The 20,754-nt window shown below is 44.7% G+C and overlaps 1 protein-coding gene across 3 annotated transcripts in view; it reads left to right on the plus strand.

The window, feature by feature from the left end:
- Positions 1–665: 665 nt before the first annotated feature.
- Positions 666–20,754, plus strand: part of UBE2D2 (ubiquitin conjugating enzyme E2 D2) — a 30,963-nt gene continuing 10,874 nt past the window's right edge. The window contains exons 1-5 of one of the 3 annotated variants that reach the window (XM_075102358.1): positions 666–1,242; positions 11,148–11,211; positions 15,584–15,615; positions 15,704–15,781; positions 15,870–15,975. In XM_075102358.1, the coding sequence (XP_074958459.1) occupies positions 1,219–1,242; positions 11,148–11,211; positions 15,584–15,615; positions 15,704–15,781; positions 15,870–15,975 (304 nt within the window). In that variant the 5' untranslated portion in view covers positions 666–1,218. Of the gene's footprint in view, positions 1,243–1,361; positions 1,427–11,147; positions 11,212–15,583; positions 15,616–15,703; positions 15,782–15,869; positions 15,976–20,754 lie in introns of those variants that run through there. The other 2 variants (XM_075102360.1, XM_075102359.1) reach the window with 2 other exon arrangements.

The raw sequence follows: 20,754 nt of genomic DNA on the forward strand, positions 1-20,754 counted from the left end.
AAGTTACGCTTTTGTTTCTAAGCTGGCTGCTTACCACCAATGCCCATCCATGCTTTATTACACAGCTACACAAACAGGCTGCAGTTACTTGGGGGTTCGCCAAAGCCATGCAGAACCCTTCAGCTAGTTGGCAGCCATCAGAAAGATGATTTGATGAACGGCCGCGTTCCAGCCCTGTGCCACTTCCCATAGGGATGGGATGCTGGGGCATGTGCCACCCCCGCAACGTACACGTTGTCACCAGCATCGCTCTCAGTACCAGTGAGTGCGTTCCCAAAGGGCTTCCGCCTGTCCCGGTGCCATCCCGGCCCCGCCCGGGGGGCGCAGCGCCGGCCCACGCTCCGCAGGTCCCGGCCCTCCTCCGGGAAGGGACCTCGGGCCCTCTCCCGGTCTTAGCCTGGGCACTTGAGGCCCGCCACCATCTCCCGCGACGGGGAGTGCCGCAGGGGCGGCGGCTCCCCACGGCGCTGCTGGGGCGCGGGATCCCGCCCGCCGGGGCCGCCATCACATTAGCCCCATCCCGACGCCCCAGGCCTCCACCGGCCCCACGGCGGCGGCGCAGCCGGGACTTCTTCCCGTTCCGCCTTCTCGCGAGAAGCCGCCGTCACGCGCGTCCCCGTCGCCCCCACGCCGCCACCGCCGCCGTATCCTTCCGCGCTCTCCCCCTCCCCCTTCTGGAGAGTTCTGCACGGCGGCCGCAGGACAAATAGTCCCCGCCGCTCCTCCTCCTCTCTCTCTCCCCCTGTCCTCCCCCTCTGCTCCCCGCCCGGCCTCGGCCGCTAGTGGCGGCGGCCGCCTCCGCGCCGCCAACTCCTGCAGCGACCGGAGCTGGCAGAGTGCGGCGTGGGGGAGATAAGGGTGCCGCGGCGGAGTGATACACGGAAGGCCGGAGAGGAGGCGCCAGCGCATAAAGAGGCGGCGGAGGGATGCGGTAGGAGCTGCCGCAGCAGCCGCCACCTTAAGCCCAGCGGCCCCGCCAGGGGAGCAGCGCGCCAGGCCCACAGGCGCTCCCCCTGCCCCCCCACTCCGCAGCTGCTGCCTGGGGGGGGCTCCCCTCCCCCTTCTCTCTCTCCTTCCCCTCCCCCCCCTTCCCCTTCCTACCCTCTCGCCGCGCCGCTGCCACCTCCGCGCTCCTCCTCTCCCCCCCTCCCCCTCGGAAAATAGTCCCCGCGGGCTGCCCCCTCCCCGCCCGCCCCTCCTCGCCGCCTCGCGCACACAATGGCGCTGAAGAGAATCCACAAGGTAAGGGCAGGGCCCCGCCGCGCCAAGCCCGGCGCCGGCCCCGCGCCCGCCCGCCCCGACCTACCGCCCGCCTTACATAAGCCGGGTAGGCCGCCGTCGCCGCCGCCGCCGCCGCCCCGGGCCTGGCGAAGAGGGGAGGCCGGGCCGGGCCCTGCCCCGGCGGCGCGGGGTCCCGCCGGCCCCGGTGGGTGTATAGCGGGGCGGGGGGGGATTAGGGGCGTCCTCGCGCGCCGTCCGCAGCGCGGCCGCCGTGCCTGGGGCGGCGTGAGCGGAGAAGTTCCGCGGCTCCCCTCGGCGGTACGGGCCGAGCCTGGGGGGCTCCGGGCCGGCCTGCCCGGGTGCTTTGTGTGTCCCTCCGGGAGGTCCCTCCCCGCCGTGCCCTGCCCCGGCGGCTGTTCCCCCCCCCGCTCGGAGGGAGGCGGGGGCCGGCGGTGGTCCGGGCGGCCGGGCCCCTCCGAAGCAACGTGGCCCCGGGAGCAGGCCGGGCCCCAGGGCCGCGAGGGGGCGCAGGCGGCGGGGCAGGGCGGTGGGCCCGGGGGTGGGCAGCGGCAGCCGCCGCCAGCTGTTGGAGCTTGAGGGGGTGCTCCTCGCTCGGGGCGTGGAACTGAGCACGCGTGGGGGCAGCCGGGAGCCCCGCGCTGGAGCGGGGGCCGTCGCTCTTGGGAGGAGGTGGCTGGAGGAGCGAAACGCCGCCCGCGCTGGAAGTTTTGGCGTGGCTTCGTGTTGCAAGACTCCTCTCCCTCCTCAAGGAGTGACGATCTTGGGGTTGGGTACCGAAGCACTAAGCAGAGCGAACTTGTCACGTTCAACTAGGCAAAAATACTGTGATTTATTGTTTTAATGGAGCTACTGCTGTTCTACAACCTGAGTCACCTAGTAGACTTGTAGGGAAAGGCATGCAAGGTGCCCTCCCCTCCTGGAGCAGGAGGTGCACCACGCTTGGTGGCCTAGCCTTGTAGAAAAACACGGCTGCTGAATCTCCTGTAGTCTTAAAACTGTACTTTGCTTGATCATCCTGGTACCTTTTACCAGTAAAAACCTCCTCTATTTAAAAGGAGTATCCAAGTACGTTTTTATTATCTTAGTGAGTCAGGCAGGGAATTTGTATCATTTTCCCTGTGAAAGGTAGCTGTCGGTTTGGAGTCCACATGCAAGGTTCAGGTGCAGCAGCCAGTCCTCCTGTAGCGGTTTTTGGTCTCGATTACTATGTGGATCTCAAACCAGATGTGAACCTAATATTTAAGATAATTTTGCTGTCTCTGTTTTGTTACATATGTAGCGTTGGATTTGGCCTACATGTTGATATCTTTGCTTTGATTGTAGGTTATCTTCAAGTTTTTGTGAAGCTTTGTGTCGTACTGGTCAAATTAAAGCTAACATGGCGAAGAAAATTGAAGAGAGCATGAAGGCTTGCTTATGCTTGTGGAATAGGTCAAGCTTGAAAGGGAAGGATTTTGAGTGTAATTTTAGTGTATTGAAATTTCCAGATAAGTGTATGGTAGCAGGTTACATAAGGAAGTTGTGCTCCAGCTGATCGTTGCTTGTCTACAATGTTCTGTCACATACTTTAGCGATACTCAGTGCAATATGAAGGCTGTTCCACAGTGCATTTGTGGGCCTGCAGGTGTTTCAAAAGAGTGCTTTCTCCTTGGGAGCAGGTCGTGTGCCTGCCATCAGAACAGGCTTAGGCGGCGTGGCAGTGACTGCTGAACAGGGTAAACGTGACTGCTGGGAGCAGGGGACACACAGATAGTGAAGGGTTTTTTTGGGGGGCAGGTATATGTCCTATCAGGTAACTCGGGAAGTAGGGAAGGATGCTTTATTGTAGTTTTATGCGTGCTGAGGTTCAGGATTCAGCGTGCTCTCAGAGCACTTCTTTCTAGTCTGTTTTTTAACAGGAGAGAAGCTGAATGTGTTGAGTCTTTGTTACACTGGGTGCTCATGGAATGGTTCTTCATGCTGCTTTTTGAAGATAAAGAATCCTGAGGGATAATGGGGACTGTGTAAGGTTACAAGAGTCTTTAAGCCTTGGGAAGTAGTGTGAGTATCGCCGAGCAGTGGTGTATATTGAGCTTTGTAAAGTACCGAGTGTTTCAGTGGAGTGAGAGTGGTGGCTGTTGAAGAGAAGGGAGACGATAGGGCTATAGGCAGCGCTTCTTACAGAAACAAAGCATGTGAGGGGAAATGAAACCACTCTTTTTCTAGCAGTCCAGGTGCTTTAAAAGTTAGATTGGAGTTAAGCTACAGACTAGAAAGGAGCACTCAACTTGAGTTACTGTGGTGGTTTTGCTCTGCTGCTTAAGTAATAATCACTGGTTGTTTAAACTCCAGCTATTTTAAACACCATGGAGCGTGTTTGTATCGTCATGTTGCTTTGGTTCCGGTCTCTGTGAAAAGCAGTGGTATCTAATGTGTAGTGACCGTCCCTGTCAGGATACCGAGCGGAACAGCAAGCTTCACTGTTCTTCGCTGTTACACCTTGTGGCAAGAACAAAAGCCTGCAGAATTTGGATTAAGTAGAAATAATCCCAATAGACTCGAGTACAAAGAAGCAATGGAAAGGAAAGCTGCTGCTTAGGCATTTTTAGAAGGTATTATCAGTCTTGATACATCAATGTTCGGGTCTCAGATCTTGCCACTAGCTCTTCTGCTTGGCGGTTTGGGTTTTATGCTTGACACAGACTATGAGGCTTTCTCCAAAGTTTTTGTCTTTGGATAATATAGGGGTGAGAATTTGGGCAACAAACAGAAAATCCCAAGAGAAAACCTTTGATACAGTGTTACCTGAAATGGCCTCTTGTGTGTTGAACTCTGAACTGGAATAAGAGAAGAAGAACTTGCTTGCAGCTGGGTAAGTGGTGGTGTTGGTGTGTGAGGTAGCGCAAGAACCTGCATGGTCCACCTCAGCATTTCTTTGGCGGCGTGGCTGTTCTTGGGGTTGTGCAGAGACTCGAGCGGGAGTAATGTGTCTGCATGAAGCAGCAGCTGTTCTTTAAGCAGATGCTCCGAAAGAGCTCAGACTTGAGACCTGCTATCAGGTTGCTGCATGTATTACTCATCGCAGTTTTTCAGGCTGTGATGTTCTTCGTTCTTGCTTAGGTGCTTACTGGGGTGTGGGTCTAAAGCTTGGACCTCTTGTGAGGAATGTTTGGGATGTAAGCAGTGATGCCAGCCAGAGTCTTCATTAAATGTGGAGATAACAATAAAGCATAACAGTTTCATTGTTGGTTTTATATCTATAATATTTTTATTACAGTGTTTTTTTGTCATGGATTATTTCATAAGAAATGCCATGTGAGGATATCCAGGGGTAGGATGGGAGTGATACTGGAGGACTATAATGAACAACTTCCATTTTAAGATTTAAGCCAAAGAGCTTTGGATTCAGCTGCAACCCCGCCTGTGCTGCTTATCTTTAGGAGATATATTACCTGTAACTGAATAACTAGGGCACCTTTCAGAGTTGCTTTGGATGGAAGAGCAAGTAAAAGGTTAGTTCATTGTCTTCTATGGGTTTTCCCCATATGAACTGCTTGATGGATCCTACAGTGAGGGGGAAGGGGAAATGGGAAATCAGAAGCTGTACTTCAGCCCTGCTGAAGTAGAACACTTTCCTATAGCAGAGGAATGCTGGCTTATTACCTGTTTTCTGGGCCTCTACATTAAAAGCAGTGCTGCTTTGCAGAACTAAATTATATTGCAGTGATGGGCCTGTTCAGCTGCAGAAGATGATGGACTTGCCTGTAGTCCAGAGCTGATTGACCTCATGAGATGCTTAAGTATCACTTCTGCCAAAATGAGCACTACCCGTGGATGGCGTGCAGTAGGCTTATTGGCTAATTGAACCATGTTAGGGTTAAGTGAGCTGTATGCATGCTACCTGTGCTAAGCAAACTTTGTGTTATTTCTGTGCTACTGGTTCTGCTTTACAGCAGCTAATGGGAACGGCTTGGTCCTTCCATTGCAGCCTCTTGCTGTGCTCATGGAGCTGCCAGCGTGGCCCATCTGTGTTAAAGATTTTGTGTGTTGCTAGTACAGAGAATACTGGTTAAGCTTCTGTTAGCTAGCTAGCCTTTTTGATACTCAGATTCCACACCAGGAGGAAGTTACACATTGCTTTGGTGTTCTTGCTCTTCAGGTTTATTAAAAAAAACCCAAACCAACAGTTACATCAAAGCTTGTTTGTAACATGTACCGTGGTTATTACTGTATTTTGTACAACTTAACTTTTCTTGTGCTACTCACTTAACTGCTTGCCTTTTAACTTTTGCAGAGTCTTGTAAGAAGTCAAAGTCAGTGGATCTGAGCTATTTCAAGATTGAAAAAGCAGATTCTGCCAAAGGGGAAGGATTAAAATCCTTCTGAAGATTAAAATCCTTCTGTTAATAGGGTAGTAGCCTTGGAATGGCAGATACTCTGGAATCGCAAAAGTCCTGTAGACCTGGAGAGCACCTAGGGATGCTGTAGGGAACCGGTGATCTGACCTTGGTGGGCATGTGTGAGTGCTACCTGGTATAAAGGAACTGCTTGGCAAGTAGCGCGAGCAGAGTTTTGTGAAATGCATGGTGGATGTAGGGTGAGGCATGAGAGCCTATGTGGTACCTCCTGCGACAGGTAAGGTAGAACCTGCTGGCCCAAGGAACGTGTGGGAGGTGCTTGCCCAACCTAACACCTGCATCAGACCTGTGTAGGTAGCTGGTAGCTGCTTGTCTGTGCCATGGTCGTGCTGCTGAGGAGTGCTGTTGATTGGAATTGGGCCCTGATTCCATATTGTTTGGTGCTGCTCCGTTGAAAGCTGCTAACAGCTCCTGGTTAAGTGGCTGAAAGTTCCTTTTTGGTTAGATAAGTTACGGTTTTGTAACACAGCCCTAAACTGCCTGACACAGAAGGATTCAGGGGCTTCAGGCAAATCTGCTAAAGTTGGAATAAAAGCTTGTTTTCCTGTCAGGTTGCTGCTGTAAGTGAAAATTAGGCTTAAAATCAAGCTAATGATGTGGTCTCTGAGTAAATTACAGTTTGAAAAGAGCTAAAACTGGAGTAGGGAGGAAAGACGAAGTCTAAGCTAAAAGGATTTTGGATAATCTTTGACTGCTTGGAGGTGTACATCCATTGTGTTGGAGTGTATTTGGGGAACTCTGCTGTGTACCAGGGTTTATTAAAATTGCTGGAACTAAAGGATGCTGGCTTTTTACGCGCTTGGTTGGCTTCTTGATGGTACCGATTATGTTGGCTCTTCTTACTTAAGACTGTATTTGTATTAACTTAATCCTTAAAACTAGTCTTACCTTCTGGCCAGAGCAGTTTTTACCAGGAACTTATTAGACAAGGGAGGGAATTGTTGTCTAGAGGAATAAATTTTAACTTCTCTAACAAATGTCTTTGGATTTTTACAACTAAAACTAATCATAACGTGAAATATGTGCAGGGTTAAAGTTTAGAGTAAGACTTGAAACACTTGTTTTTAAAACACTATAAAACACTTCTTGTGCAGTTTGCTAACTCCTTGATCCAAGATGCATTGTAAATGCAGTGTACTAGCTGCTGGGAAATGGGCTGTAATGGAAGGAGGGTAGCAGCTGATGAGAGCATGGGTCTGAGTGAGACTTGTGGCACTGGCTTCCCTGTGTGCCCTGAGGCCTTGCTGGCAGCTGACAACTCTTGTGACTTAGGAAGCACAGGCAGGGGGGTCTTTGGCATAATCACACTCCATCTTCCTTAAAATGCTTTCCTGGAACGCCTGGGTATGGGTTTGTTTTGTTGGGAAATTACAAACACAATTTGCTTTTGGAGTCTAAATGTGTGAGGGAATTCTTGTGAGTTTTGTAGCTCTTAGGATATCTAGTTTATGGATGTAATGGAAGTAGTTACATTCAGCTTGGCCTTTGGGCAAGACACATTGAACCTTGCATGCTTCCACTTCCTTATTTTTGCTGAGGAGCTAACTAATATATCTAACTGTAAGATGGGTCAATTTAATGGTTTGAACCACAGCAGTGGGCCCAACCCTAGGGGTATCTTGCTGTAGGGGACAGGGCAGAAACTTTAAGTTCTGTAAGTTGGCTTTCTAGCTGAAGGCAGTTCATGGTGAGGTAGCTTCCTGGCAACTGAAAAGCTCAACCTGAAGTCTCAAGGCTGCCTGATTCTTAGCTTTTAAGTTCCTAAAGCAAAACCTTCTGCATGTTGCTTAAGGATCAGAAACTGTCTCAAATGGTAACCATCTACAACTTTCTTCAGGTATTGGTTTAAAATCAGTGTTGTCAAGATTAGACTTGATCATTGACTAACAGGCCTTTGCAGATCATGGGGAAATAGAGCAAGCCTTGCAGCTTGGGGTTTGATACAGATTTGTTGCAGAAATGGCTGGATTGTAGATGATACCAAACTGTAATTGAATCCTCCATGTATTATGGGTTCCAGTTTTATGAGAACTCCAGAATTTGTTCTGAGTTATAAACCAGCTGGTTTTCAGTCTCCCTCAGCAATATCTGGAAGCAAAGACCTCACTAGGTCTGATATTGTGCTAGCAGTACTTTGGAAGCTGCACAGGAGTTATCAAAAGGCAAAGTAACCTCTCAGATGTGAAAGCTTAGCAGTGTCCTGCAGCAGTGGATGCTCCTTTCCATTTGTACCTGGATAAATGCAGCTGTAGGTAGCTACCATTCCTGTTTTTAAACTTGGCCCTGCAGGTCTGATGAGTTGGGTAGTGGAAGTCTTGCTAGCGTGTCAGTAGGTTGAAGAGAATGGCAGGTTAAAGCGATCATCTGTGCCCTGCCAGGAAATCCTTTATGTGTTAGCCTCTCTGGTGTGCAGAGGCAACTGGTGGTCTACTGCAGCTGGTGGCTGTGGTCCAGAGGTGTCTTGTGGAGGTTAAACTTCCTTGTTGTTACCCAAGCTGCTGTTCTACAAAAGCTGGGAGGTTTTTGTGTCACAGGGGCTTGAATTGAGAGTTGTTGCTAAACTTATCCAAGTGCAAGGAGCTTATGTGTTGCTTTTCACATGGGCCTTTTAATCTGTGATGTTTCAATTTGTGCATTCATAGACCAGAACCTGAAACGCTGCCTTAGATAAGAGCTGCATCAGAGACAAGTGTTATGAGTGTTCATTGTAAGCATCTCTTTCCAGTGAGATATTATGTGCAGCTTCAGAAAACTAAAGTATTTCTTCTAGCTGGAACTGAAGACTGAAGAGAAAGAAATAGTAGTTTGAGAAACAGGGCTGCTACTAACTGAACTTCATTGTTGCCTCTGCATCTGTTGTGAGACAAACCTCATGTGATATCACTGAAGGTGTATTGTTTCATCCTGTTTGGTGGAGCAGTGATTTTGAGCAGCAGGACGCACGGTGAATGTCGGGGCAGCTTTGGGGCTGTGTATTCTACTAGCTGGTAGAATTATGTGCTTGAGCTGCAGCCCATGTTTGTAACTATTTCCCCTTTATAGTAGGGAAGGTGCATGCTAGGTTCTTACATGTAATCCATAGTAGGTTGTGCTCTTACGCTGAAAACACGGATTCTTACAATTGTACTCCTTCCAAGTCTAGTGTTGGTGCGTCAAATTTGTGCATAAAACAGGAGTGAAGGGGATGAGGGGTGGTAAGGAAGAGAGGTTGAGATGTGTTTGGGGTTTTGAGTACTGTAGCGTTAGGTTGTCTTTTAGATTAGATTAGACTCCAATAGCATTTGGAAGTGGAGTGTACTGTATACAGCTCTAGAAAGAGTAGGTGTATTCCTGCTTTTAAGTTTTCAGGCTTGTACTTCTGAATTCATGCATGTGGGGACTCATATCATTCTTTGTAGCCTTGATTAGACTGACCACAAAGACCGTGTGGCATTCAGGTGCCAGCGTAGTTGTATGACAGTGACTGCATGTCCCTTCGCTGCACTCATTACGTAGGGTCACTGATGCTGAAGCAGAGCACAAGGCAGTTTGTTACTCTATTTTTCAGACTTTCTATCTGAAAACTTGTAGAATACGTGCGAGTCTCTGGGGTGGAGCAGTATTCTTCTGTTGCTCAGGATGATGCTCAACATATTTAATGTTCTGGAGTTAAAATGGAGAGGTGTGTCGTGGGGAATGAGAGTGCATTACTGATCTTCATGCTAGCTGGTATTTGCCAACCAGGAGCTAAGGAGGGAATCATCACTTGGATAAAGTTGGCTACTCTGAATTCACGTGCATAACTGACAATACTGAAGGACTTTCTTCCTTCAGAGGATATATGGAGATGCCCCCCATGTTCTGGAGGGAGTAGGCTCTTTAGGAGGTTCTACATGCTCAATTATCTACTCCTGTCCAAGTCCATGCTGAACCACAAAGTGTGGGAGCAAGGTTTGCTTGGGTCAGCCCTGTTAGAAGCTCCATTGGAGCACTAGGAAAGCTTCAGTAGTCTGGTGTCAAGTCAGGAGGCTTTCAGCTGGGCTTGTTAGAAGTTGGGAGCTGCTGAGAACAAAACCAAACCTGCCTGTGCTTTACAGTAGTCAGGGTACATGAAGCTTTGTATCCCCACTACAAGACTTCTGGGGGCCTTTATACTGAGGGGGAAAATCCTGAGATTCACCTGTTTGATGTAAGGCAACTTTCTTCTGTTAGAAGAGCGTTTGGTTAATGGTGGCCTCCCAATTTGTGGGAAGTAGAAGCTGGAACTCCCAGAGGTCATCTGTTCAAGAGCTTAAATACTGCCTGTAAATAACAAAAAGCTGTTAAGTGACAAGCTTTTTCCATTCCTGCAATCAGCTTGTCTTGATAATTTTCCTTAAATATTTTGTCTGTCAAAAGCTTCAGATAAGTCTGGTATCTGAGATTCCACTGTGGACTGTTGCTGGTAACCCTTGCAGGTTTTGAGGTGAAAACCTGAACATGCCATGGGCCAGGGACAGTATGGGTGTGTTTCCTGATTGCTAGAATTGGTTGTCCCTGTAATGGTTGTCTGATGTTCGTGTTTGGCTTTCTAGACTGAGCTAGCACAGAAAAAAGTTAATGTTTGGGCCCATCATGCAGGTCAGTGGCTGAGCCAGAAGTAGAGCAAAGTTTGACTTTAAAGTCTTGCTCTATTTGCACTCCCCACTAAATGTCCACTTCCTGAGCAAATTGTCACCAGTAACTCACATCAGTAATGTGTGGACTCTTTCTGATCTTGGCTGAAATTTTGCTTCAAATGGAAACTTGGTAAAGTTCAGAAGTATTCTGAATTACTCAACCTGTTCAGCCAGACCAACTGAGACTCATAACAGGATTTCCTCAGAGGAAAATTTGACAAAGGTACCCAAAGCGAGGATTTCCATTCATGGGCTTGCAGTTCTATAGGTACACAAGGCCTTGTGTTTTATTCCATTTAACGAGCTATAATCACTGATACATACACCTGGAGATAAACCACCACAGGTAATTGAAGTGTTGTATACTGCAAAAAAGCTACTGTAAGCTTCAGGTGATAAACTAGATCACTATAGCTGGAACGACCTGGGAGCTGTTACAATACAGGGGATAAAATAAGGCTAATACAGAGAATCATTAAATTGAGGCCACTTTATCTCTCTGTGACCTGGAGATAGTGGAGTATACAATACCTTGATAATGCTTGGGAATTCTTAAGTTTTATTACCAGTAAAGGCAAACCTGATAGACCCTATGACTTGATGAGGATTGCTATGACTTAATAGAGTGTGGAAACCTAGAGAGGACACTGATGTGTATGCTAAGCGTGTCACCTGGGTTTAAGATGCAAACTTGCCTTCTGGGGTCCTGGCTATTAGTTTTGTGATGTTGCCATTCTTTTGGTTTCAGGAAACTCACTGATGTGAGTGTTATGTTCATGAGCAAGAATGACAGCCAAAGTGCCACTAGCAGCTTTTTTAGCAGTAACGTCATTGGTTTTGAAATTAAATAAGCTCTTCCTTTTTTTTTTAGGAGTTGAATGATCTGGCACGTGATCCTCCAGCACAGTGTTCAGCAGGGCCTGTTGGTGATGACAGTAAGTATGCTACTATCAGCAGACACATGCAGTCTCTAACTTTTTTCCTTTTTCTTCTAAAATGGGATATTCAGTTCCTTAGCAAGGAGAACGCTTCTGTTTCTTTTGATTAGAGTACTAGACACTACGCATACTAATCTTAAACTTGTTGCCCTTCTATATCTCTAATACCTTTCTTGTGTATCACTGGACATCTCTGTTATTCTCATTTTATTGGTTGGGCAGGTGTGTACACTGAGGACATCTTCAGTTACACCTTTGAATTAACTGTTCTGGTATTCTTGTAGGGCATGAAGCTAGCAAACTTCAGTAGCTCTGTGGCCAAACCAGCAAGCAGCTGGATACAGCTTTCTGAACTCTGTATGGTATAGTCACATGGTCCTGTAGAAGTAAAACAATCTACTCATACTACTAGATGCTAGTACAGCAAGGGCAGGGTTAACTAGTTAACAAAGGAGTTGGTCAATGCTGCATTTTTTTAAAGAGGGTTACATGTAGTCCTCAGGGACAAGAGGTTAAAATGTGAATTGAAGGAAAACCAGTTGGTAAATTAAAGCTTGAATTGTGAAGAAACGTTAGGTTTTGTTTTAAAAGTTTAATAGTTACTGTGGTCAAATGAGTTATAGGAACACTGGAAATATTGCTTGGTTTTAATTGGTGTTGTGCTATCATATTATAGAGCACACCAGAGTATAAGAACTTAAACAGGTTTGGCTCTTAATTTTTTGGCAGGATTTCACCCAATTTGGAATACTGTTTTCTCAGTGAGAAAAATCTGAATGTCTAAATCCTGCTGTCATGACTAACTTGTCACTTGATTTGGATGTAGCTGCTTAGGTATGAGAAAGGAAATGCAGGTGGAAGGTCCTTAAATCACATGGTACTGTTATGTTTGAAAACTACTGAAATCAGGTGGCCCTGCCAGGTTCCATATAAGGGATAGCTTAGGGTGATCTTTTTGGCCTACACATCAGCTGGTTGTCTGTCTTGTGCGAGGTTGCTCACCTGGTATGTGATTTGGAGGAGTTGTTCTGTCCTTTTGAAGCTTTAGGAGCTATGTTAAAGCAGAACCACCTCAGTTATTCTTTAAAGTCCTACCCTGAATTTTTTTGGCTAACATCATTTTATAGTAAGATCTGTCATCTTGTGCATGTATTTTTGCCTAGGGAGGAGGGTGAGATATATTGTGTGTCTTGACTTGATGGTGTTTATAGGGATGCTTCTTTATCTTAGTTGTAGGTAGTGTTCCCCAGTCTGGTTTGATTAGCAGTGAGTAAGGCAACTTAATTGTTGCCCTGTACTTCATGGTGATTTTCTGTGATGAGAGGTCCTTAAACTGCAGTGGTTTTGTAAGCTACACAATCTTCTCCATATTAACTACGTTTTCCTGGTAAACTACTTTTTTTTTATAGCAGCATTAAACTCTTGCTCACCTAGCACTTTCGAATTCACCTTCTGCTTTATAACCTTACCAGGGGCCCACATTAAATGTGTTAGCATTTAATGTATAAAATGCCTGAGATGAGGGAATGCGTTCATGCTCTTTCTTGTAGCAGCTCTGCCATATAGAAAAGGCTATGTAAGAACACTAGGAAGCTTTGGCTAGGATGCCCATCAAACAGCATGCATTGAACTTGCTGTGCAACGTGGTCTCTGAGAAGTGTGCTGTTCAGCGAAGTATTCAAGGTCGTGAAAGTAGGGGATATTTAAGTAGGGAAACCCTCCATCTATGCAGTAAGAACTCTAAGCTTGGGTATCCTCTCTAAAAGGAAAAAATTAACTGCCAAGATCTTTCTGAATCGCTTCTGAACTATTCAGCAGTGCTGAAGTGTACAGAAATTTACACATCCTTATAGACATCTAGGACTAGTTTCAAAAAAAGGCACTTGAAACATGAGAATGAAAATGCAGAAATTAGTGGAGATGTTACTGTTCAGCAATGCTTTCAAACAAGTGAAAGCTGCGTTTAGTTTTGAGGGTTTTTAGCAGTAGTGTCAAACTGCTTCTAGTTACTCCACAAGTTATTTCTACTTTCAAAATAGTATTTCAAAGCAGTTTGTAGTTTCGTGGAAGAGCCGTTACTGAGATGTAGAGCCAGACTGAGGCTTTTTTCCCTTAAATTAGTAAGTGTGATTTGTGCCATGATAAACTACTTTGTGGTTTCCAAAGACTATCAAAGGTGATGGAAATCATCTGGTGGAGGAGGTGGTAATGTAAGTTGGTGAACGCTTATAATGGAAAATTACTACTGAATACAGAAAGCATTAAAGTAGTGTTCAATTATCCTTGTGCCATGTTTCTGAAAGGCCGGTAATGAAAGACACTATTGAGTGCAACACTTTGGGTGTATATAAGTGGATATCAGTGGCAGCAACAGAAAGGTGCCTTTTCTGAGATCCCTGTGCTCTAGGTCCACCTCGGTTGCCTTGTCAGAGTGACATTTGTGAGAGTTCAGGATATGCTGTTCTTGCAAAGTATCTTGTGGCTAGTGCAGCTGATGTAAACTGTCCCCAGTTACAAGCTTCATGTCCCTGTAGTTAAAAAACTTTAGAAAGTGAAGAGCTGTTTCTGCCTTGTTAACTGTAGGCAACAGGATTTTCTTTCTCTTGTAATGTAGTTTTAGCCCCCTTCCACCCACCTCTGGCCTTTGTTTTGGAAAGATGCTTGGGACTGGATTACTGTAGTATACTTCGAGTGCTATGCAGCGGCTTAGTTCACTTCCAAACATGTACCTGTGCTTAGCTACTGAAGGTCAGCAACCCCCTTGCTTTGTAAATAGCTTTTTGAATGGCTGACTTCAAAGTAAAGAATCAGTTGAAATGAGCTCTGCATGACAAATCCATCTTTTAGTTCATCAAACTTGTCCTGGATGTTGTGAGAACCTAAAGCTTAGGTTAAAGAAGCACTTTCCTTGAGTCTGGGGTGGGAGTTGGGGAGAGAAAAACAAAACAGAAAAACCAGACCCCACCTTTCCAGCTTGTAAAATGTTAAGATTCACTGTAAAAGTGTTCTTTCTAGTTTCTTGTTGGCTTTAAGACAATAGTTTGTTATACCAGCTTCTCTTCTCAGTGTGCAGAGGTAGGCAGTTTAATGTCCAGTGCTGTGTGTGTGCTCCAGTGCAGTCACAGCAAATCTTACCAGCACCTACTGATGCCTGTGAAATTCTTGATGGTTTTTCTGTGATTAGCCGTGCTCTTCACTGCTGGGTTTCTTTCACCCCTTTGTCATCTTTGCCTAGGTTTCTCACGGTCCTGCTACAGGTGATACAGACTTCCTGTGAAGCTGTCTGAACTTTTTAAAATGGGTGAACACTACATATGAACACATGAGCCACTGTCTTGATTTACTGACTCTACATTGAGTGTAGAGTTTCTCAGAAGGCTAGCTGGTGTTACCAGCTGTAATACCCTTGTAACAAACCTGCTGCTGTAACCACACACCCTTCTCCATCTTGCCTTTGCAGGGCTATTCCCACTCTGCTTTTTTATTTTCTTCTCATATGAGATCATTCCCAGTTGTAGTGCCTGTGCCATGTGTAATTAAAAAGTGCTCATGCTAGATTAGAACAAGTAGTGCCACTCTGGGCCAAAATTACTAGTCTTGAAAGCTGCAGACACATGTTACAAGCTAAGTACATAGCTGCAGGTAGCTTCAACTTCTGTGTCTTGAAGACTCAACCTTGCAACAACTGAAGTCTTCTGTACAGCTCCCCAGTTCTGAAGCTGCGATGTAGCTGACATCCCTCAGTACTGTTTCACAAATAATTTGTTAAGCTGGTGCTCCTTGCGCATGCTAGCATTAGAGCATTTGGAGTTGAGGCCTCTGTGGAGACAAAGCTTAAACACTCAGTCAAGGTAACACACTGGCTTAGGTTACCTCTTTGCATACGGTATATACAAAACTTAGGCTTACCTGCCATTTAACTAAGGGTCAGCATAGTAGCGATCCTAACTAAAAAGTTTTGAGTCCATGCTGTACCTTTGCTGTAGCTTGCTCTAACATGGCAGTGCAGTCATTGGAAACTGGGCTTTGATTCCAGTGCTTCATTGGAAACAACAAAGTTGAACTCACAAATTTGTCAGGTCTGCAAATAGTGACTGTAACTGTCTGGATTTTTATTGTAAAGGAATTTTTTGCAGGGCACAATATGTGTGTGGTATCACAGCAATCCCAAAGTTTCTTTCGCATGGACCAAGCAAATGTGGATTGTTGAGTACTTTGTTCTGTCTCTGTTTAATTCTTTGGCTTGCTTCCCTGCAGCCGTTTAGAAGGCTTTGTTTTTAAAATAGACTTTTCTGTGCTGCTTTGTCTGGAAGGCAGTAGTTCATTACTTGAGCTTCACCAAACTGAAGTAAATCTTTCTCTTTTTCAGTGTTCCATTGGCAAGCTACAATAATGGGACCAGTAAGTATGAGAGAATTGATGTTCATAGCCTTTTATGACCGGTCTTGTAATAACTCCTCAAACTGCAATGATTCTTTTTCATTAACAGAATGACAGTCCCTATCAAGGTGGAGTATTTTTCTTGACAATTCACTTCCCAACAGATTATCCCTTCAAACCGCCTAAGGTGAGTGGCTTGTACCATAAATCTATTAATTACCATGTAGTGTAATATACAGTTGTGAGCCTACACTGAAATTTTCCTTCTTCTGCAGGTTGCATTTACAACAAGAATCTATCATCCAAATATTAACAGTAATGGCAGCATTTGTCTTGATATTCTACGATCACAGTGGTCCCCAGCACTAACTATTTCAAAAGGTACCTCCAATGCTCATTTAATTTTACTCTGCTGAAATGAATTACTGATTTGGATTTAGAATGTAAAAACTGCTGCATTCCTGCTGTCAGCCATTTCTGTGGTCACTGCTTCAGTCTCGTGACTCTACATCTAGCTTGCAGCCAATTGATGAGCACAGGATGCTCTGGATGTCCAGTTTCCCTGTGACCATAGGGAGTCTATTCAACATTGCCAGTGGACCAAATGAGTCTTCTACACTAAGTAGTGCCACCTCACCTCAGAGTCTAAACACTTTAACTAAATGAAGAAAAGAAAAAACAACAAGAAAACCCAAACAAATGAAAAAAACAAAACAAACAAACAGCCAAAAAAACCCAACCCAAAATTAAGCCTGGTATGTGACAATGGAAGACTTCAGTGTTTAAAATGCACACAAAGTAAAATACATAGGGGAACACCTGTGGCCTTTAAAAATTGCCAAACCTACTTTGATTCTTTGTCATCTTAAAAAAGAAAAAGTCCCTCTTGCAAGGGAACATCAGAACTGTGTGTTGGTCTTTTTTTTTTTTAACAACTTTCAATGACATGAACTACTAAAACATATTTTAAAATTAAACAATATTTTTTTTCTTCTTAGCTAAAAACACTTTGTGTCCCTGTGAACTGTGTTAGCTTGTGGGACACTGGAATATGTCCTTCGCCTGATAGAGCGGTATTCCTATTATTTAATGCAAACAGGGAGTTCTAAACACCTTGAAAGAAGACCCACGATTGAATTTTACTGCCTTTTCTGGCTATTGAAAGTATAGATGTATGGCTTGTAGATCTAGTCATGAAAACTGAAAATATTTTTTGTCTCTTCTGTGCATGGACCATGTCCTGACCATTCTATTTTTGAAGCTTCACACTGTTTTAGTAATTAAATGCTTCAGATACCACATTTAATTACAGTATACTTCACATTGTGTGTCCCAGCTCCATGATGCTATCCTATTGCCTGTAATTCTTTCCTCCAACTACATGTGATGTTCCCAGACACTTTCTGTCCTGTTTAGACAGATGACTCCTGGTACACCCCCCCCCACCCTTGCACATCATAACTGTCTCCCTTTTACTGAACTCAGAAAAGTTCCTACCTTCTCTCTCCAGCTAAAGGCTTCTGCATTTGTAGAAACAAATTAAAAGGCAAAACAATATCTTACTTTTTGACAGAAGTGTATCTGCTAGTGCACGAAGCTGAAAGTCTTCACTGTGAGTTGAAAGAACTGAGGAAATGGTATCAGTCAAGGAAAAATGATTGTCAGGTTGACACAGCTTTCTTCACAAGCACTTTCAGACAAGTACTGGCTACTGTTAGAAGCACTAAGCTAGTACTAAGTACTGATGCCTATTATGTTTTGATTAAATTGCTGTATAACTGTTTAGAATACTGTAGTTGTAGAATGTGTAATGTGGCATGATGTCTTAACTTTCATTTGGTTTAGAGTGTTCTAAAATGACTGTACAGACAGTGGAGTCGTAGATAGCATGTTTGGAAGTACTGGAGGATAGACCAGAATTAGGACAGTTGGAAAAAGATGGGGCAAGAATTTGAGAGTCAGTGGACTGCCTATTAATGGCTGTCAGCTTTAATTACTCAAAAAATATATCTTTAATTTTGCAACCCAAATACAATTGCAGTATGCTCTTAATATCTCCGTCTCTGGTTTTCTGCCGTGAATTCTTTTCTTACCATCTTCAGACTGCATCCTTGTGGCTTAGCTAGAGTAAGCCATGGGGTCAGTCTGGCCATTCTGTGCTACTTGGCCCCTTCTATCACTCTATCTCCCTCTTAAAGTATGCTCCCTGAGATTAGGTGTCTTTTTATTGATGATCACTTTTCACTCATTGCAGAAGCGTCCATACGAATGCACAAACTCTCCTTTGTATAGCCCAAAACACATACAGATCTAACCAGTGAGAAAACAATCTTGTCCAAGTTCCCTTGGTGTTCATTTCATGAAGGAATTAAAGGCAGCCAAATAAATTCTTACAGGTGTCTTCCTAGAACTTCAAAATACTTCCCTCAGAAATAACAGGGATGTCTTGTCAGAATGCAGACCTCAACTTAATAAGAGGCAAGAGCTGATAATTAAAAGAAGCATTCCTGTCTTGTGCAAGTATAAATAATTTCCACAAAGGCAACTTCAATAATTCAGAGTGGAAATCTTGTTTTCAGTCAGTTTAGACTTGTGGTTTTTTTAGACTTTGGGGCAGTTTCAGCTCTCTGGTAACTCTTTGATTAGTCTTATCAAAGAATAAATATGTTCCTAGTGGGAAAAGCTGTTGGGTTAGGTAACTAAAAGCGAATAACAAGATAAGTTATTCAACATGAAGCTTATGTCCCTTCCAAGGCAGCAGTTTAGTATTTGTAGTGTAGATTTCTTAGAGTATTTCCTAAATTGTGCCACGCTTTAAAAGGGGATGCTATTGGGAGCAAGCTGTTTGAATTTAAAAATCTGTAAGATAACTAGAACACAGCTATAAAAAAAGTGTACTTTCTTTACTGATAGAGAAATTGGGGAAGACTAGAAACAGTTCTTCTAGGAAACAGCTTATCATACAGAGCTTCTCCTTCTGTGGCATCTGGTAGGCAGCATTGTCAACAGCTCGCATGGCCTAGATGTTATGTTGCAATTAAATGTGTAGTACCTGAACATGTTTTTCACCCTAACCTGCAAGGGGAAGGGTGAAGGGGTATGCAGTGACTTCCTTTTAATCTGTAGTCCCACTTTTTTGTGGAAAGACTGTGAAAAAATTGTGTTAATGCTACTTAGTCATCCCAGTTAAGTGGTAAAGGTGTAGGGGTCTTGGCTTCTTGTGCTCTGGAGGGTGGTAGGCTACTCCAGAGAATGCTTGGAAGATCTGGCTTGGGACCCTGCCCCTGCCCTCTATGAGTAAGATAGTGAAGGCCTGAGCATGGGGACTATTGGAGCAGTTTTATTTGAGACTGTTAAATAAATAAGGAAGTTTCTCTCCCTCTGTAAGCAACTTGATAAAGTGATCCTGGCTATGATAGTAGAGGTGATTAGCATCTTGTGTTTTTGTTCTGTCTTTCTAAATGTTTGTCCCTCTTAGACTTGTTAAAACAAGTTCTAAAGAATTGGGAGAACAATACTGGGTATCTCAGTAGAATAGCTAACTTCCTTGTATTAGTAATTCTGAAATAAGTGTTCCTTAAATAATACATATTGTAGAATAAATAATTTCAAAATACAGTCTTAATCATACCTTGATGGTTGATTTTAAACTTGAAAGCTTAAGCAGAATGTGTAGGCTTAAATAAAAAATGTTATCTCAAAGGCTGCATAAGTATGAATCTCTGTTGCCTTAAGCAGGAGAATAAGGTGGGTTTAACACAAATCTAACTGTTCTCAGCCATTTTTTTGAAAAATCCCATTTTTATCTTTAATTGGGCAAGTGAACTTGCAGGAGTTAGTATGAAACTGAAGTACTTCCTCAGTAAAGGTCAGGCTAACTTGCTCTGTCCCATCCCGCTTCTCCCCACTGTGTTTTATGATTAATGAACCATGGCACTTACATTAAGTGCATTGGTTTCCAACTCTTCCAACATCTGCCTGGTGAACGGCAGTGAGTAACGTCAGTCTCATTCATTCAAGAGTTTAGCTCACACTGTTCAAACTCTTCCATGCCCATTGCAGTGTGAATTTTCTGTGGTGCTGCTCTTACAGGTGTTTAAGAATCGCTGTGCTAAGACTTCCTGGGTGGGAATTCCCAAGTATTCAGCAACCCAAATGAACTTGATCTTCACAGTGCAGTTTTCAAAATCAGGAAGTTGGTTTCTGATCATCCTCATGGCTTTTAATTTGCCTGTTGTATAGTGCGTACCCAAATGACTGATTGGGGGCATGACTTGGTCACATAGCACAGATCAGTCTTTCCATATGTGTTGAGTTAAGGTTGTATGGGAAACTTTGTCTAGCACTTCCAACTCTTTTGCAACTTTAATGTAGATACTTCTGTAACTTGTCAGATGTTGTCCTTGCTCCAAAGGAGGATGCCTTAGGAGGAGTGTTGCCAGCAGGTTGAGGGAGATGATCCTTCCCCTCTGCTCAGCACTAGTGAAGCCACAGCTGGAGCACTGTGTCCAGCGCTGGGCTCTCCAGAACAGGAGATGTGGAGATACTTGGGAGAGTCCAGTGATGGGTCATGAACATGATGAAGGGACTGGAGCATCTCCCATTATGAAAACAGGCTGAGATAGGTGGGACTGTTCAGCCTGGAGAAGAAGAGGCTCAGTGGGGATCTTATCAATGTGTATAAATACTTGAAAGGAGGGTGCAGATATGACAGAGCCAGGTTCTTTTCAGTGGTGCCTAGTGACAGGACAAGAGGCAATAGGCACAAGCTGAAACACTGGAGGCCCCCTCTGAACATCAGGAAACTTTTTTTTTTTAATGTACCAAGCACTGGTACAGGTTGCCATGGGAGGTTGTAGAGTCTCGCACATTGGAGATATTCAGAAGCCATCTGGACATGGTCAAGGGCAACTTGCTCCGGGTGGCCCTGCCTGAGCAGGGGGGTTGGACAAGATGGTCTCTGGAGATCCCCTTCAACCTCAACCAGTCTGTGATACACTGGGCAAAACTTAACTTTTCTTCTCTTGTCACCAGAAATTGTTGAACTGACTTAGCAGGAATTCAAGTTGCTTTGAAGCAAGAAGTTTAAACTGCTCAGATTTAGAGGTACGCTTCATGTGAGACTAGGTAAGATTGCTGGAAGAGTTTGAAATGGGACTA

This window comes from Phalacrocorax aristotelis, chromosome 8 (assembly GCF_949628215.1).
Source record: "Phalacrocorax aristotelis chromosome 8, bGulAri2.1, whole genome shotgun sequence".
NCBI lineage: Eukaryota > Metazoa > Chordata > Aves > Suliformes > Phalacrocoracidae > Phalacrocorax > Phalacrocorax aristotelis.